The sequence below is a fragment of the Tauraco erythrolophus genome, chromosome 2 (genome assembly GCF_009769465.1).
Source record: "Tauraco erythrolophus isolate bTauEry1 chromosome 2, bTauEry1.pri, whole genome shotgun sequence".
Lineage (NCBI taxonomy): Eukaryota > Metazoa > Chordata > Aves > Musophagiformes > Musophagidae > Tauraco > Tauraco erythrolophus.
The window spans coordinates 88,391,528-88,409,197 of record NC_141466.1 but is presented as its reverse complement, the minus strand read 5'-3'; the positions used below and the strand labels follow the sequence as shown (position 1 = coordinate 88,409,197).

At 38.4% G+C, this 17,670-nt stretch overlaps 1 protein-coding gene across 2 annotated transcripts in view; it reads right to left on the bottom strand.

The window, feature by feature from the left end:
* Positions 1-17,670, bottom strand: part of MTR (5-methyltetrahydrofolate-homocysteine methyltransferase) — a 56,279-nt gene that overhangs the window by 2,412 nt on the left and 36,197 nt on the right. For both annotated transcript variants that reach the window (XM_086627730.1, XM_086627741.1), the window contains exons 22-30: positions 12,885-12,985; positions 10,780-10,847; positions 9,798-9,918; positions 7,160-7,241; positions 6,287-6,385; positions 5,002-5,074; positions 3,684-3,839; positions 2,793-2,989; positions 178-378 (exon numbers count right to left, since the gene is read on the bottom strand). In XM_086627730.1, the coding sequence (XP_086483856.1) occupies positions 178-378; positions 2,793-2,989; positions 3,684-3,839; positions 5,002-5,074; positions 6,287-6,385; positions 7,160-7,241; positions 9,798-9,918; positions 10,780-10,847; positions 12,885-12,985 (1,098 nt within the window). The remainder of the gene's footprint in view (positions 1-177; positions 379-2,792; positions 2,990-3,683; positions 3,840-5,001; positions 5,075-6,286; positions 6,386-7,159; positions 7,242-9,797; positions 9,919-10,779; positions 10,848-12,884; positions 12,986-17,670) is intronic.

Sequence of the window (17,670 nt, the reverse complement as noted above, 5' to 3'; positions counted from 1 at the left end):
TCCTCCTCTCAAGACAATTTCGGTAAAGCCAGTTCAATTTCAGATGTCATGCAGGGCATAAGCATACATTACAGGCAGCAGTCTAAGTTTATGCTAAAACTTGAAACAGAAACCTGTCAAGCAAATCTAGCGCACGGTCAGAAAATTTGTGGGGAAGCACATGATAAAACCTCATACCTCTGCCAACCGATCGGCAAGAGCCTTTACCATTATGATGTTGTATTCATCATCCTGTTTCCTAAATTCATTGCATAATTCATCTACACCAAAGCAGGCCACAGCAAACAGGCCCAAGTAGTCACAAACGCCAGAATCCAGTGGTGCTATGAAGTCAGACAGGCAGTAATACGGATCCGTGCAGGCAGAGTCCTTTTCAGCCTGAAGTAACAAAACCAATGCAATAATATATCTTTGAAATGTTCAGATTTAAGTATTAGTGTGTTATTAATCTAAAGACCAGGATTTTCAACACTAAAGGCTTAAGGCATTTCTGAGAGACACCTATCTAGTCTTTGAGCCATGATGGCTTTCTTGTGCTTGAATTAGAAGAAAACCACCTCTCTCACTCTGAGGGTGTTTGCATCACTGAAGAACAAAAAGACAAAGAGAGATGCTGTGCTGAACACACATATAAAGATGTTTTACTCCTATACAGCTAGTAAGATTTAACGGTTTATTCTGCAGACAAATTATTACAAAAGAAGGAACACTCTTGTGCCGACCACTGGGTGAGGGGAGGAATTTTCCATCTCACTCACAGATTCCACGTTTGTTAGCAAAACTGATGGTTGACAGTTTGCCTCCCAGTTATGCAAACTGCAGAATTCTTCAGCAACTTCCATTTCAGCACGGCTGTGAGAGTTTATAAATGCTCCCAGTTTCTTATGCTACAAACCCTGTGCTCAGTAATCCAGACAAAACAGCACACCAGGATGCAGGTTTACACTAGCCACACACAAAAACAAACAAAGGGACTAGAAAGAGGTGACTGAATAATTCTGGCCATAGCACCTAACAAGAAATTTTACAGTTGAGGATCATATCAGCGTATTCATTGTGGGAACACGACTGCTATTTAAAAAGTGGTACAGCTCTTGTAAATATACCCAACTTACAGAGAGATAAAAGTTATTTCATGGCTATCACTTAGCTGAAGATTCCTCTCCAAGTTTTCTTATTTTAAGGCAGTATTTTAACAATGCTTTCGACTCACTCCCAACTGCAGTTTAAAAAAAATGAATAAAACACCATCATCCCCCCAAAACCAAAGAAAAATGGTCAACTGTTTCTCCAGTTCCTATAAGCTACTAGGTTACAGAAAATACCATAAAAATAAAGAAATACCCCTTTTCCACACAGGTGAAATCTATGTTAATTTTAAGGTTCTTTTGTTATGTTTACAGTTAAGGAAAATACCAAATGCATCTCCAACTTTTAGATTTATGTCACATCCTAATGTCAATGTCACGGAGAGAGCTCCGAGTACTGAAAGGAGCATCTTATCTAAGAAGACAATCACTCTCTTCTACTTTGCTCTGGTGAAGCTCCTGCTGAATTAGTACATACACCAGATTGAAAGAGATGCCGCTAAAATATGTAGAGTCCAGAAGAACAGTACCCACGATAGCACAGTTTCACGGCCTTAACCTTTGAGAAAAGCCTCAATGAACTGGGAATATACAAGATAAAAAGACCAAGGAAAACAACAGTATTCCAATAGTAAAAACCATTACAAGAACAAACATCAAATCAGATATTCTCCTTGGGAGAACCCTAGGAAAAGGCCAGGAAATGAAACTGTAGTAAACTTGATTTACATGGGATATCAAAATGTTTAACTAGGTAGTAAGGCCCTGGAACAGCCCTGTCTGAATGCTTGTGAGAACAGTTTATATAAACACCTGCCATGGATTGTCAAGATACACTAGATCCATCTCCTGCAATAGATAAACTTCCAGGCAACTGGAGCAGAAAACTTCAAGTCCTGTATTTCTTAGTACAGTTCTGCAATATTGGCAGAGGACTGTCCTCATAGAATACTGTACTCCAGATATTTAGGTAGTTGTTAAATTTGTTTCTGCCATTTGATGGCTGAATATGTAAATTATGAAGTTAACTCAGAAGGTAGGGAAGAAAGAGAGGCAGAATATCTTGAAAATGTTCAATCTATCAAAATAAATGCAAAGTTAATTAACTATGATTCAAGCATGAATATTTAAAATAATGATTGTCTCAATCAGAATTAGCAGCCAACTAATTCTAAACTGCCTCTTCGTATGGGGAATTTTACAAAAAAATTAAGACTATCAAAACCACTTATGTCCACTGAGCTTTATTTTCCAGGTATTTTAATTGTGTTTATAACCTTTAACACATTAGTCAAGCAGAATTTCTTATCTAAGGCAGAATCCAAGGATATTAGAGAATTAATGTTCATTAGGTTCTAATTTAGCACACAGGATCCATGTGATGAATTTACACAGCACAGTCCTTTAGGACATCTTAAATATTCAAATAAAGACCAAAAACGCACATCATAGCTGATGATGTCAAATCTATAAAGCATTCTGTATAACTACCACAATGTGAAATACTACAAATACTACAATACAAATACCTGGGTCATCACTAACAAGATCTTGTCATTACTGAAAGAAATGGCAAGACATTGTCTGCAGACAGACTACAACAACCACTTTCTGCGCAGATTTTTAAAAGGGTACTTCTGTTACATTCTTGCAATTGAGGAAAAAAAAAATTCACTTTATTTAACAAATGTTCTGTTATTGTACCTGTTGCCTCAAGCCATAAAATTTTGCTATTGGTTCTGAAGATCCCACTGCCTCTTCTACAGCATATAAATGGATATCATCTTGAACACTTTGAGCTGGCCAGAACCCAACCACACCTCTGGCTTGTAATTTCTTTTGATTAATCAATGTTTTCAGTACATTTTGAGCATCATTATAAACTCTCTTTGCTTCTTCACCTATCAAAAATAAAAAAAAGAACCCTTTAGAAAAGGCATATTTTCACAGTTGGCTAAATGGGTTTAAAAATTGCTGAAGATTGGTTCCTTTTCCACATAATTCTTTGATGAGTGCCAACAATCTGTCACGTACAGCAAACAGAGAGAGCAGTGCAATCATGTCTATACAGTTGTAACATCATATATCCTGGGGAAAAAAGCATATATCCAGCACCATTCTAGTAGAGACAGAGGATGCAGAATAAAATGAGCAACAGAGAACACGTGTGTGCACCTACCTCACCACAGCACAGCGGATCCAGAACATTGATTTCAGTGTAACCTTGGCAATTTCATTATGTATTCCAGGGCCTACGGAATAGTTTCAAAAGCAGACAGAGCCCTCTTGCCATCCTTACCCATGACGGGGACACAGATATATTAAGTGCTCTGATGTCATTTTCTGTCATTAAAATACCCCCCCTGTGTTTTGGCAGGTGAATTCTAAAAGATAGATAATTGAGCATCTTCCCCCTATTTACATTTTAGTCTCACATGCCAATACTTGGTTCACTACGTGTTGCTTTAAACAAATTACTTCAGTGACACTAGGTTTCCACATATTTTCACTATTTCAAAACATTCAGAATCTTAATGCAGCATGGCAAATCTGTTAGGATTATTTACAGGAAGTACATGCAATTTCAACACTCACCTACAGTTTTATCATTAAAGACTTTAGGGAAACCCCGGTTGGGATACTTTCCCCTAAGTTGCCAGACATCAAAGAAAGGCTTCCAGTCAATGTATTCCACCAGTCTATTCAGGTCATAATCTTCAAAGACTTTTGTGCCAATGAATTTCGGTTTAACTGCAGGAATCAGAAGTACAATCTGACATGACGAAAATAATTTAATATTGCTCTTATATGTGCAGTACGACTGGTGCTCACCAGCCTCTACCACTCCAAATGACCTCTTCCAAAATAAATGTCTTAGAATCCTGTCATACCATTCCCAAGTCATACCATACTCTACAGTTCCAATGTGATTAAAAAAAGCATAAAAGGCATAGAAAGTTGAAATACAAAACTTAAGGCCTTTTGTTCTTTCATATAAATCAACACTTACTAGCTGTCGGACTTCTGAACTTATTTCATTGGCCAAAATATCCACCAAACCAGACCAAAAAAAACCTACACAACTTACTAATACCTAACATATGATTTGGGCATAAATCTGTCATATTTACCCATCTATACAGAGACATAGTACATGCTATGATATTGTAAAACAGTTCCGTAAATTAATAAGAAGTTTTGCAACCACCACACACTTGTTAAGATGCATGCACACAAGTGAAAAAGCGAGATGAAGCTATGTTATGATGTAGCCACAAGCTTTGCACTTGTTTCGTCTGTGCTGTTCAATACTTTCTAATACAGCCTTTATTAAGATGAGCTATTGAAAATTAGCATCTTGTTGAATCTTGTAAATGAAATGACAGTGAAGAGTTAACGTCACTGCACAATACAACTTCTTGTGGAATGCTGTTTATACAGGAATGCTGTCTCTAATTTAAAAAAAATAAAATCAAAACAAGCTGGTACAGAAACTGATAGGGAAGAATAGGAAAAAGTGTAAGGAGGAATTTGACATAAGTGCCATGTCACAACACAATGGTATGGTAAGCTTTGCAATATAGTGAGCCAGTCCAACATTATTTCACAAAGCAAGCACTAGACTTATCTTTGGTTATATGGTGTTATAAGTAACTCATTGTTTTAGGATTTTTCCCCCCGTTTATTTTAATTAATTATTAATTTATTTTTTAAATATACTGTGAAAAGTATAAAGCAGAAACAGGATACTCAAATTTATGCAAAAAAAAAAATCTCTGCTCAGACACCAATTTACTCAAGTTGTTACACTACTATATCCTGAAGTTTAATGAAGCATAATATAATTAAAAACATATATAAAATATAATACAGGAAAGGCAAAGCAACAAGAAGCAGCAACATTTAAACTGACCTGGTTTATGGCCTGACCAGTCATTATGGAAACCTTTTTTTCTAGCTTGCTGTAGAGACAAGTATCTTCTCTCCTGTATGGACATAAAGGTTAATTTCAAAGCCAGCCATCTTTCAGACAGATAAATTGTTAACTATTGACTTGGTGGTAGAGTTTTACTCAAAATGGTCTTCGGGACAAATCTGACCAGAGATGATTTCAGTTCCAACAACTCCCAGTTCACAAGTGTAAAGTAACATTACGTCACAACTATACCATTATTTTTTCCTGTATACATCTAATGAAACTGGCCTACAAGATTTCTTAGTTCCTCTGAACTACACCAGAAGTTCCTTTAGTACTTCAAATTACACAAAAATACAGGTAGAGCATGATACTTTCCTACTGCCTGCAAAAAGCTTAGGATTGCAGTGACACCACCACTAGTGACAACAGCATGTCTCTGGGCAAATTGCTGGCTCTTCTGAAAGGCACAGGAGTGCCTTTATAGCAACTTACAGCAATAAGGCCCATTAATTCACTGCTGACCTCTGCTTAAAAGAGAGTGCTGCACTCACTGATCTCAGCTTAGTGGACTGGTTCTCTGTGCAAAGACAGTCTTAAACTTGGTCAAGCCAAATGTCCTCAGCAGGAGGCCTCAAGCTTTATCTTTCTTTATGAAGAAATTCAGCTTGCTTCTGTGTTTATTTACAAAGACAGACTCAGAGAAGTCATATGTTATTTGCTTCCTATTGTTAATTTGCACAGATCACCTCCACATTTTGTTTCTTCCTTCTCTTCTTTTTCCTAAAATGCCAGCCTCAGCTCTCTACTTTGAGTTTGCTCAGATCCTTAACCTAAACAGTACGAATGCATCAGGAAAGCATGGTGTTGTAAAACAGTGTGTAGCTTAGTACCAGCAAAAGCAGCCAGTGCCATTTTAGTTATCCCAGTGTAGCTCCCTGTTTCCAGCTACTGTTCCAAGAGAGCACTGGTCTCCTGTAGGTTCGTTGACAGGACTGCCAGCTCCATGGAGATGTCCTAGATACCACCGATTGCCCACTGAGGACAATCAAGAATTTGCCAAGCATGTGTTAGATTCATGCAGAATTTTCCCTTGTAGGCTAGAAAATATGATTTCATAAGCACTTCTGGAAGTTTTCCATCAATGCTACTGCATGTTTTAAACCAGCACAAACATACCTGACGGTCTTCATAAGAAGCTGAAACTGAGAGCTAGTAATGAGGCAAGTACTAACCACTTCAAACATGAACAAGAAAAAGGCTAAAGCAATTATATTTGTACCTTGAGAGACTCATAGTGTTCTTGTCTAATTTCTTCATATTCCTCTGATATTTCTTCAAAGAAATCATCCTTTAAACTTTTGTCTAAGAGCTGGGAGCACTGAAAAAAAGTAAAGAGAAAGCGCTAAGTACATACTGTAACATACTATAGTAAGGACAGAGTATGAACTTCAGACTAAGCTACCTGTCCCTCAAACTCTTGTTTCCAGTTACATTTGACAACACTAAAATAAGCCTTAAAACTAATTTGCAAGCTAGGTTCAAAACATATTTATGAAAAGGATTATTACTGAGAGTACTGCCCTACTACACAGGTAATATTAGTAGAGCCAAGGCTCTGGAAATACCTGAGAGAAGAATACTCCAAGACTTTAGAGACTGGATAGTCATAGAAACACCACACAGCTTGGCCTACTTCTTCCCAGCCGGTATTTGCCAGCTAAGACTACCCATTTGTCTTGGAGAGAGCATCCATCCCAGAAAACTTCAGCCAGACATTTCATAGTACTAATGTTGCTGTATCACTAACTTCAGAAATACATCCAAAATAGGGAGACTAGCACATCACATCTAATCCTACTGCTCTTCACAATAAAACGTCTCAGAACTATAGTCAAGGACCCAGAATGAGTCCTGTCACTCTCACGAGAGAAATGGCCATTTAAATAAAGGTATCCAGTGACAATAACTGACACAAGTCAGACGAAATAACCATGTGGCAGCACAAAATAATCAAAGCAACAGTAGTTTAGAAACTGGTCTGTTGTGTCTCTTCAATTTTCTGCCTTGAAGTTAAGAGGAAAGGATGAGAGGCAGAACAGAAAAACAAGGTATATATCTTTGCATGGATGAGAAACTATAATTTAGAACTTACAACCACAACACTCTTGGATGCATCCAGGACATGAATTACAGGTGCACTATATCGTGGGGCAATTTTAACAGCTGTGTGTGTTCTTAAATGAAAAAGAAAAAAAGTAAGCATTTCACAACTGAAACAAAAAAATCCCAGACAAAACCCCCAGCAAAATAAATTCTAACTTAATGCACAGACTAGAACTTCAAAAGAAGAAAGCAATTCATCCATCTGCTATGCATGGATGATTAAACAGATTTTAACAACAGGTATATAAACACTTTTTAAAGTATCAGAATGCTTCATAAATAATGTGCCAACCCACATTCCCTCACTGTCTTACCAGCTGACTGAAAATCAGCAGCTCATTAGTTCAAGCCTCAGAAAATTTCAGTAAGAATGTTTCAAACTAAGCCTACCAAAAACTAACGATTTTTTCTTAATCTTTTAGATCTTAAAGATTTTTAATCTTAAAGATTTTTTCTTAATCTTTTTTGCTCAGTTTGCTTTCTGGAATGCTAAGGTCAAACACCATTTTTTAAATTAATTTAAATCAGAACCCAGGAAGTGATCTTCCACAGCAAAGATAAGATCTCCTCTTTCTTCAGGTTCTGTCAAATATTTAGAGCACTTGGCCATGGAGGTTACTGAGGAGTGTGCAGCACAGCTGTGTAACCAACTGTCCAGGATCTTCTTAATCTGCTTCTAGGCGATGCACCTTTGATCTTGGCAGCACTATTTTTTAGGGAAACATATTGTATCTTCTATTTTGATAGGAACAAAGCAAACAAACAGGGCATGGTCCTACAGTGGCACTGTATCAACTAGTACATAGTCATTTGCACATTTTTTAAAAATAAACATTACAACAAAGCCATCACCACTGTTTGTCAGCATCTGAATTTACCAAAAGAGTATAGTAAGAATGCAAACGTCATCGTTGTTATGAGTTATGAAGAAGAAACTGTATTGTAAGTTATGTAGATTGTACTGTAAGTTATGTAGATTCTGTAGGCAAATCCAGCCTATCTCTCCTTCAAACTAACCTCACTTCTCACCCTTCCAAGTACTTATGGTCTCCTTATTCCAGATAACAATGTCTACTTATTACAGAGAAAAGGTGCAGATGATTCTTCATTAGCAACCTGTGACAGGCGCACAACCTTCCTGAACGCACGCAAGGTTAAACTTACAACTGTGAAAGTAAAATCAAACATATAGTACCGATCCAGTCTTCCACAAAGAATACGTTTGCTTGACATATATTTTAGAGAAATTGTATGTATGTGTCTGGGCATATGCATAAGTATATATTTATAAAAGTTCACATTAATACAATTATTATTTATGTATACGAATTATACATATAGTCTTTAATAATTTCCATATTCAAGGATAAAACTAGTGGTGCCTTGCTGTTGGCTATATTCTTCTCTGTGAATAAATTCTACAAAATTGTTTGATGCTGGTTATTTGACATCAATTACTAGGCCACAATGTCCTGTGTCCAAAGACAAAAAAGATCTGAAGAAAGGGCTCTCCTAAGACCTCCACTAAGAATAATGCCTTTTCTCCCCCCCCCCCCCGCCCTTTCTTTTTTTAAGGAAAAAATCCTCCTTGTTTATTCTCAATGTCAAAGCCATAGGAAAAAAAAAAACACTTAGAAGGAGAAAAAGGATACGCTTAACCTTGTGTTATAACTACAGGACAAATAAAGACAGGTAGTGACACTGCTCTTCACTGTCTGTCAAATTAAGGGACGATTTGCTAAAGCCAAAAATACAGAATACATTGAGCTAATGGTTCTGCTATAGTATGTGCTGCTGTGATAAAGCTAACAGCTTCTAGTTATGCAAGAAGTGACCTCTGCAGGCTTCTGAGCTGTCACCTACTCAAGCGTATCATACATAAAACAGTTAGCAAAGCATGACCCAAGGCCATTACACATGCCTAAAACACGTTTGTGGTAATGTTAATACTAGGTGTCAGTGGGCTGTCAACACTGGTCTTCAGGACCTCATAGCAGCTGTATTATTTCATTTGAACGGATCTGAGAGAACAAGATCTCCACAGAAAAGCTCAGTATGTCAAAAGCAAAATGGTAACTACTTCAAGGCAAGCAGCTGGAATTTATCCCCTATCAGCCTGCTTGAACAGGACTGGGGTCTCAACCCAATCAGCACAGTGCTGAACAGTGATCCAGGAAAACACAGCAACTTTCTTAAAGAGAACAGCTGCCTGACATCAACATGACCGTTTCCAGTCTCAAAATCCTGCATTTTCAGAATGCTCTGGTGAATTGAAACACATCATTCAGCTCTTAGAATAAAAGAACTGTATTCATATGCACATGAGCGTGAACTTTTAGAAGGAAATATAATACTTCCATATACAATATGCACTTGTAAAATATGTAACACTCACAAAAATGAAATATTTAACATGTCCGTTATTTGTTGTCTCCTAATTACATCTTACCTTTATATTCTAGGACTTCAAAGATAAGAAATAACATTCAGTTTTAAGTATATACATACCAGTATGTGTGTTGGGGAAAAGTGAGAGAAAGAGAGAAGGAAATAGCTATAAATTTTCTTTTTCCTGGTTAACATTATTTTCATATACATTCCCCATCTTCCCAACTGAGAGATCTTACTTAGAAGTAGTTGCTCCTCCAATCAGCAAAGGAATCTTTATTGCCAATCTCTCCATTTCCTTGGCGACAAAAATCATTTCATCCAAAGAAGGGGTGATGAGACCAGATAGGCCAATTATATCTATTGCAAATTTACAAACACATACACAAAAAGTTTAGCAAATCCACTCTACAAAGACGCAGAAATTATTACAGAAAGCATTTCTTTCATACATCAGACAGCTTCACGCATCAGATACAAAACAGAGATAAAAAGCATGGTAGTTGCTAGTCTAGAAGCTACGTTTGACCTAATTAGAAAGTGAAAGCTTTCCAAGAATGAAAGTGTTTCCAAACCCCCAGTTTAGGATATTTCTCAACCAGTCTTCACAGCTCCTGAACACCTACTGCTCTAGTTTCAGCAATAAACATACAGTATTTCTGATTAGCAAGCTTCAAACCTCAGAAGTTCAGCACTGAGGAGGGAAACAAGACAAAATAATTACAAGTGCTGTTCTTCGAAACAGCAAACACTTTCCAGCTTCCCCACCTATGTTCCACACAATTCATCTTTTCCAAGATGAAACAGACTGTTTCAAAGCAACTGTAACTTGTTTCAGAAAGTTCATTATTTATTAGAACAATTCATTTCTGATTCCACACTCACTGCTCTGGCAGGGTGAATGCCAAGTTCTTTTACTGATTTAAGACCCAACATGAAGTTATTTAACCTTTCCAAGTCTCCATTTATCCATCTCTAAAACAAATATTACAACATGTCTCTTGGAGTTGTCCTTTCGATACAGGTTTTCAGTTCCTCAGGCTGTTTCACAGAACTGCCAAATACTAAATAATTACTATTGTTAGTGCAGAAGTTCTGATTTATCTGAAGATTGTCTGACCAAGTAACAGACACCACAGGAATGCAATGAGTAGCAATAAAAAAAATGAAAGTGGGTTTAAAATCAAACAATTCAGGAGTACTAATGAAATCTCTCTATACCTGCTTTGTTCTCAACAGCAGCTCTCAATATCTTATCACATGGAGTCATGACTCCTAAATCAATAACTCTGTGAAAAGAAGAGAGATGACACAAAATTCTTTAAAAAGCAAGTCAAGTTTCTGCTAAAGGACAAATACATTGCTCCTACTCTAAATGACTGACCTAAAATTGAAGTTGAAATTGAGATTTTTATTTGTTTGTTTTTCTTAAGACCTCTGTTGGGAATTTTAATATAGGAAATACCTCTGAGTCTGGCAAAAATTTTCAATACATCAGAGTTCCAGATGATACTGTAGGAAAAAAAAAAAAAGGCATAACAGGCTTTTTTCTAAAAAAAAATATATTTTTTTTTTTTTCAGTTGCACTGAGTCTGGCTGAGATGGAGTTAATTGTCTTCATAGCAGCTGGTATGGTGCTGTGTTTTACATTTATGACCAAGCAATGCTGATAACACACTAATGTTTTACGTACTGATGAATGGTGTCTGTCCAGCATCAAGGCCTTCTTCTCTGTTTTTCACTCGAACCCCACAGGGAACAGACTGGGGGAGTGCACAAGAGGTTGGGAGTAGACACAACCAGGCAGATTACCCAAACTAACCAAAGAAATATTCCGTGGCATATGATGTCATGCTCAGCAATAAAAAGGGAGAGGAAGGGACTTAGTGGAGGTTAGCCATCTTTAGCTCAGGAACTGGCTAGGGATCAGTCTACCCATGGGAGCGAGTACCTTTCCATCACTTGTTTGTTTTTTGGTTTTTTTTTTTTTTTCTTTCTGTCTTCTTCCACTTCTCCTTTGCTTTTTAAAGATTTTTTTATCTCCATCCACAATTTTTCTTGCTTTTATTCTTCCTTTCCACTTTCCCCATCCCACTGAGGTTGGCTGAGTGGAAATGAGTGAGTGGCTGCGTGGTGCTTAGCTGCCTACCAGGGTTAGCCAGCAGCAGTGGCATTTCTGAAGTTATGTGGCCAATATAAAGAAGTTTTGTGGACTTGTGTCAGGAACATAAGATGATTCATATCAAAGGGTTTTTTTGTCTAATTAAAGCATACATTTTATGAAATGACACACTGCACTTGCTAGCACTTAATTCTTACTAACCCTAGCCATTGCCAAGGTTTTTATTTTTTTTCATGTAAGCCACCCCAGTCTGCTACCTTTGTTCAGCCTCCCTGATACTCTTGGTGACAGAAAACACTACGGCTTCAGTTCAGTAAGTCTAAATAAAGCTCAAGAAAGCATGAAACCAACAGACAGAATTTCAAGAGATAATGAAACGGAATATACTGCATATACACAGCACTGCTACTGGCTTCAACCTTCTGTGTTTTAAAATAAGGAGATCATTTTGGCTCTTTTTAGAGCAAATTAGAGCCCTAAGTCAAAAACAAAACTAAAAGAACAAACAGTAAGACAGAGGTCCAAAGCAGATTCAGCTTTGCGCAACACTGGACAAACACTTGACAAAGGACTCTGATGGAAACATGACTATTCATTCCAACGCTCTTATCAACCTTGCTGCATGTACACAGGTCTTGAAAGAACTGACTTTTCTAGAAGTTCTGTCTTTTGAAGCTCAGGAACAGGATGAGAATTTCATCTCTTACTTAAAAAAAAGAAAAACCTAGCGAGTTTTTAAAACCTCATTGTTAACAAACAGCTTGAAAAACATACTAAAAGCTTCATATGAATCTTACAAGACTTCCTTTTTCCCCATCACAACATGCAGTCCATATCTAGTCTTGCCTATTACAATTGTCATATCCTATTTCTTCAGACATTATACTTATATGTTTAAGATATTCAATATAAAACAAATACAAAAATTGATGCTGTCATCTATGTTTCAGTTGATGTTCAACTGTATTCACCTTCGACGTCAATGTATTAGGGAAAAAAGTATTAAAGGAGGAGGCTATACACCCTCTCACCTCCCCATTAGTAACAGCTGGTACGATCTGTGTTCCCAACCACAACTTGGGGAACAGAAGACAGTTCCCAAGAAACGCCCACCTCTTATCACCACAACTGCACTTAGCCTAATAAATTAATTAGCTAGCCTTATACAGGTGTGTTCCCAGTTACCTAATGTTAGTCTCTTTACCTGAAGTTGTTGCAGCCCAGAACGACTCCCACAATGTTCTTGCCAATATCATGTACGTCTCCTTTCACAGTTGCTAGTACTATTGTACCATGATAAGGATCCTGAAAGTTGAACAAATAACTCAAGAGTGAAATTACTTGGAAGCCTCAGTGTTTTCACACAGATCTTTCAACTCAACATTGCAATCCTAATCCATGACCAAGACTCTTATTGTAGTACAAGCAATTGCAAAGCATAGTAGAGGCAATAGAGTCAATATTAAAAACTATTTTAAAAGATTCAAGTACTGAAAACTTGCATGAGAATTATCCCTGCAAATTGTGTGGATGTTATTCAAAAATCTGTGTTTAAAAAAAAAAAAAAAAACAAAATAGCAGATAAAAGATTTCAGATCTGGATAGTATTTTGTGCAGTACAATAACTGAACTTCTAAGATATGTCTGCTCCAAATATAAACCTCACCAATGAAGAGTTTAAATAGATTAAACACTTAGGACAAAAGGGTATGAACACTCGTAATTACACGCCCATTTGTGCATCAAGAACAATCTTTCAATGTAATGCGGAAAAGAACGAGAGGAATTAGCAAAAGCAGAAGAGACTAATTTTTCATGCAACACAAATAGCAAGGGAGACATTTCAGTGCAGTGATCAGGCTACTTCAGACTACCCAAGCTAAACAAACAGTCTGGAAAAAGGATCTCCTCGAAGTAGGGAAGCTGTACTGTCACAAACTGGTCCTAGGCTAGATGGCATTCAGCCCTAACAAAGGAGTCCTACCAGCAAGACAACAGTGGAACTTCCTATAGGAATTCTCCACCAGGACACAGGCCTTTGCAATACATTTTTAGTTGTATAATCAGTGTTGTCATTTGGAGCAGCTCCAGGCTATCACAGTGCCATGTTTGAGTTGGTGCAGGATCTGATGCCAGTAACAGACTACTTAAATTGCACAGAATTTAAAGAAAGTGGAAACTTAAGCATATTCTATGTGGAATTAAAAAATATTTTCTGGCCAGTATCTCATCTCCTTTGCAGATGGCAGAACTGGAGGATTAGATCGTTCTATCAAGCATGTTATATTTCTGGACAGTATCAAGTAGTTCTCTGCTTCATGAATCTACATTGCCTTCCGTAGCTGCAATTTTCTGGGGGAAAAAAAAATGTATATATTACCAAGAGTGGTATTAGCATTTCTCATGGTCCTAACACAGACGTTGAATTAAAATCTCTGAATTCTCACCAATGCTGCTGTCTATTAAAATCTATTATCTCTCCAGTGCTCCTGTTTTTACAGAAGACCAGGGAACAGAGAAGGCAAAATGGAGGTCTGTAAGTCAGTCATCTCAGTATATCAGTAAAAAAAAATGCAGCTGAAAATATACTGCTGGAATGTAAGAGAAAACTGGGGAAAGAGATTAATCAAGGACTGAGGGAAGAACAAAAAGTCCTGCCCACATGTATCACACCAACAACTACTGATGATTTAACTAGCGATTGATATCCAAGAAAAAAAAAATGGATTTGCACATGAGCAAAAGGCAAATCTGTGCTGGGCAGCAAACAACATGGGCCAGAGCACATGCTATTTTAAATAAATCCTATTTAGGGCACACTGCGATTTCAATTGTCTCAAGCAAGTAGGTCCTGAAGTCCTGGGCACACATCCAAAAGGCTTCTTTTTTTTTAATCTTGATAGAGATCCATAGCCACAGCTATTCATCCTCAAATGTAACTATCAATGCTTTGCATTTCCTGGCAGTCTGTGACTAAAACTGTCCTGGAGGCTACAGTAGTCTGGGTAACATCAGATGGATCAGGTACCAGAGTCTGCAAATCATTTTCCTTCAAGTCAACATCTAACTCTGGAGATACATGCAGCTGGTTTTTCCTCTCTCACTAATTCTCTATACAGTGACAACATTTTTTGAAGAGGAAGGCACTACACCCCTCGCCCAGCAGAAGGCAGAGGAAGCAGGAGCACAGACACCCTACATTTTCCCTCCTGTTCTCCTCAACCACACAGAATATATCACAATCTCTTCAGAGTGCTTCCTATACTTTCAAGAACCTCTCAAATTCCACATCGCTTGTTTTTAGCCAGAGAATTAAGTGCCAGAGGGTTGACAGTAGATTGTAATCCAGTGCTCATGGAAGTAATGGGGTAATGATTTTCACTGACTACAAACAGCATCAGAACAAACCAGAAGGTGCCAAATACTGGCATTGTCATCTGAATTAAAATAAAAAAAGAACAACATGAGCAGGAGAGAGATGACACATAGAAAGGTGACTCATGACAGCCAGAGAACAGATTCGCTTGAGGTACTGGAGAGAAGACACCTTCTTCACATCCAGAAAGATCACGGGAACAGAGACTAGGCATTCTCCTTCTTCCATTGAGATTAGGTAGGTTTGACTATAAGGTCATTTTTCTTTCTAAATTATTTTCTGTATTCATTACATTTATCCCAGGCAATCACACAACAGAACCACAGCAAACAGAAAAGATACAGTGTAAGAAGATTTCAATGTAAGAATTAAGAAAATTCAATCATTCAAAAATTCACAGAAGGGAAACCAAAGGAAATACACGAATACCACAGTTTAGAGAAATTCTGCTATTCTTCCTTTTTTGTGTGTGTGCTAAATACCAGATTCTGATAAAAGCTATTGTCTCTGAGAACTCATGAAGACAAGCTAAGGTTGCACAGGACTAAAGAAAATTAAATGTATATCAAACCTAAATTCGATAGGCAAAGACAAGAGAAGAAAAATATTTAACAACCAAAACTGTAAGCACCTATCACATTACAAATATAGTAGGAAACAGCAGACATGTGTATTTAAAAGGAGATTTCGTCCAATTCACCTGAACTCTTTTCTACTGAATAGAATCTTGTCAGTATAGAGAAACAAGGGACATCCTGCATCTTCATTCTCCAATGCTCATATCACACATTCCATTAGCCAAATTTGGAAGAAATTAATTCAAGCATATGCACAGGTAGGTTCACAAAACTATTCTCAAGTATCACCAACTGTTGGCTGTTAAACAGGAAATGCTATAAAGGAAAGGCCCACAAGGATTTGAAAATCACTGGATATTTTCCAGTACATATATTTTACATATTACATAAAAAGTAGTCTTCACAAACTGGTGAAAAAACACACGTAAGAAAAGACAACTATATTCAGATCCTGTTTTCATAAACACTTGTCCCCTGCAACTTGGTCATGGCTACACATGCAATGAGTATGCTACTCTATCACAAAAAAAAGAGGTCATGAAGAAAAGAGATGGAAGAATTTGATTTGTTTAGCTGGGAGAATGGTCAGGGCTATGGGGAAGGGAACAGATGAGTAAAGAGAAACTTGGCAACAGGCTTTGAACATGCTAAAGGGAGTTCCATAATTCACTGAGAACAGAAATAGCAGAAGCAAATGGCAAAATTTGCCATAAGGTTAGAAGTATCACAAATAAATAACACTAGAACTAATGCCTACAAAAACAGAATAAGTAAGTAACACTAGTATAAAAGGCCTACAAAGGTTTATGGCATCCTGCAGGAAACTTGTGACAACATCCTAGGCAAACACCAAGCAGAATGCCACTGGGGAACGCCACTTGGCTCACTGGGGAAGTTCCGCTGGACTGGAGGCTGGCGGATGTTACCCCCATTTACAAAAAAGGGCGGAAGGAGGATCTGGGGAACTACAGGCCTGTCAGTTTGACCTCGGTGACGGGCAAAGTCATGGAACAGGTTATCCTGAGTGCTATTAATGAGCACATACAGGTTAACCGGGTGATCAGGCCCAGTCAACATGGGTTTATGAAAGGCAGGTCTTGCCAATCAAACCTGATCACCTTCTATGACAGGGTGACCCGCCTGGTTGACGAGGGAAGGGCTGTGGATGTAGTTTTCCTTGACCTCAGTAAAGCCTTTGATACAGTTTCTCATAGTGTTCTGGTGGAGAAACTGATAACTGCTGGCCTGGATAGGCACACCCTCCTTTGGGTTAAAAACTGGCTGGATGGCCGGGCCCAAAGAGTGGTGGTAAATGGGGCCAAATCCGGCTGGAGGTCGGTCACCAGTGAGGTTCCCCAGGGCTCAGTGCTGGGTCCAGTTCTGTTTAACATCTTTATCAATGACCTGGATGAGGGAATTGAATGTACCCTCAGTAAATTTGCGGACGACACCAAGCTGGGAGGCTGTGTCGATCTGCTCGAGGGTAGGGAGGCCCTTCAGAGGGATTTGAACAGACTGGATCGTTGGGCTGAGGCCAATGGCATGAGCTTTAATAAGGCCAAGTGCAGAGTCCTTCACTTGGGGTATAAAAACCCCAAGCATCGCTATAGGCTCGGGGAAGAGTGGCTGGAGAGCTGCCTGGCGGAGAAGGACCTGGGGGTGTTGGTTGACTACCGGCTTGATATGAGCCAGCAGTGTGCCCAGGTGGCCAAAAAGGCCAATGGGATACTGGCGTGTATCAAGAATAGTGTGACCAGCAGGAACAGGGAAGTGATCCTGCCCCTGTACTCGGCACTGGTGAGGCCGCACCTGGAATATCGTGTCCAGTTTTGGGTCCCTCGCTTTAAGAGAGATATTGAGCTCCTGGAGCGAGTTCAAAGAAGGGCGACTAAACTGGTCAAGGGGCTGGAAAATAAAACTTATGAGGAGCGGCTGAGGGAGTTGGGGCTGTTTAGCCTGGAGAAGAGGAGGCTGAGGGGAGACCTGATTACAGCCTACAAATACTTGAGAAAAGATGGTGGGGAGGTGGGGGAAGG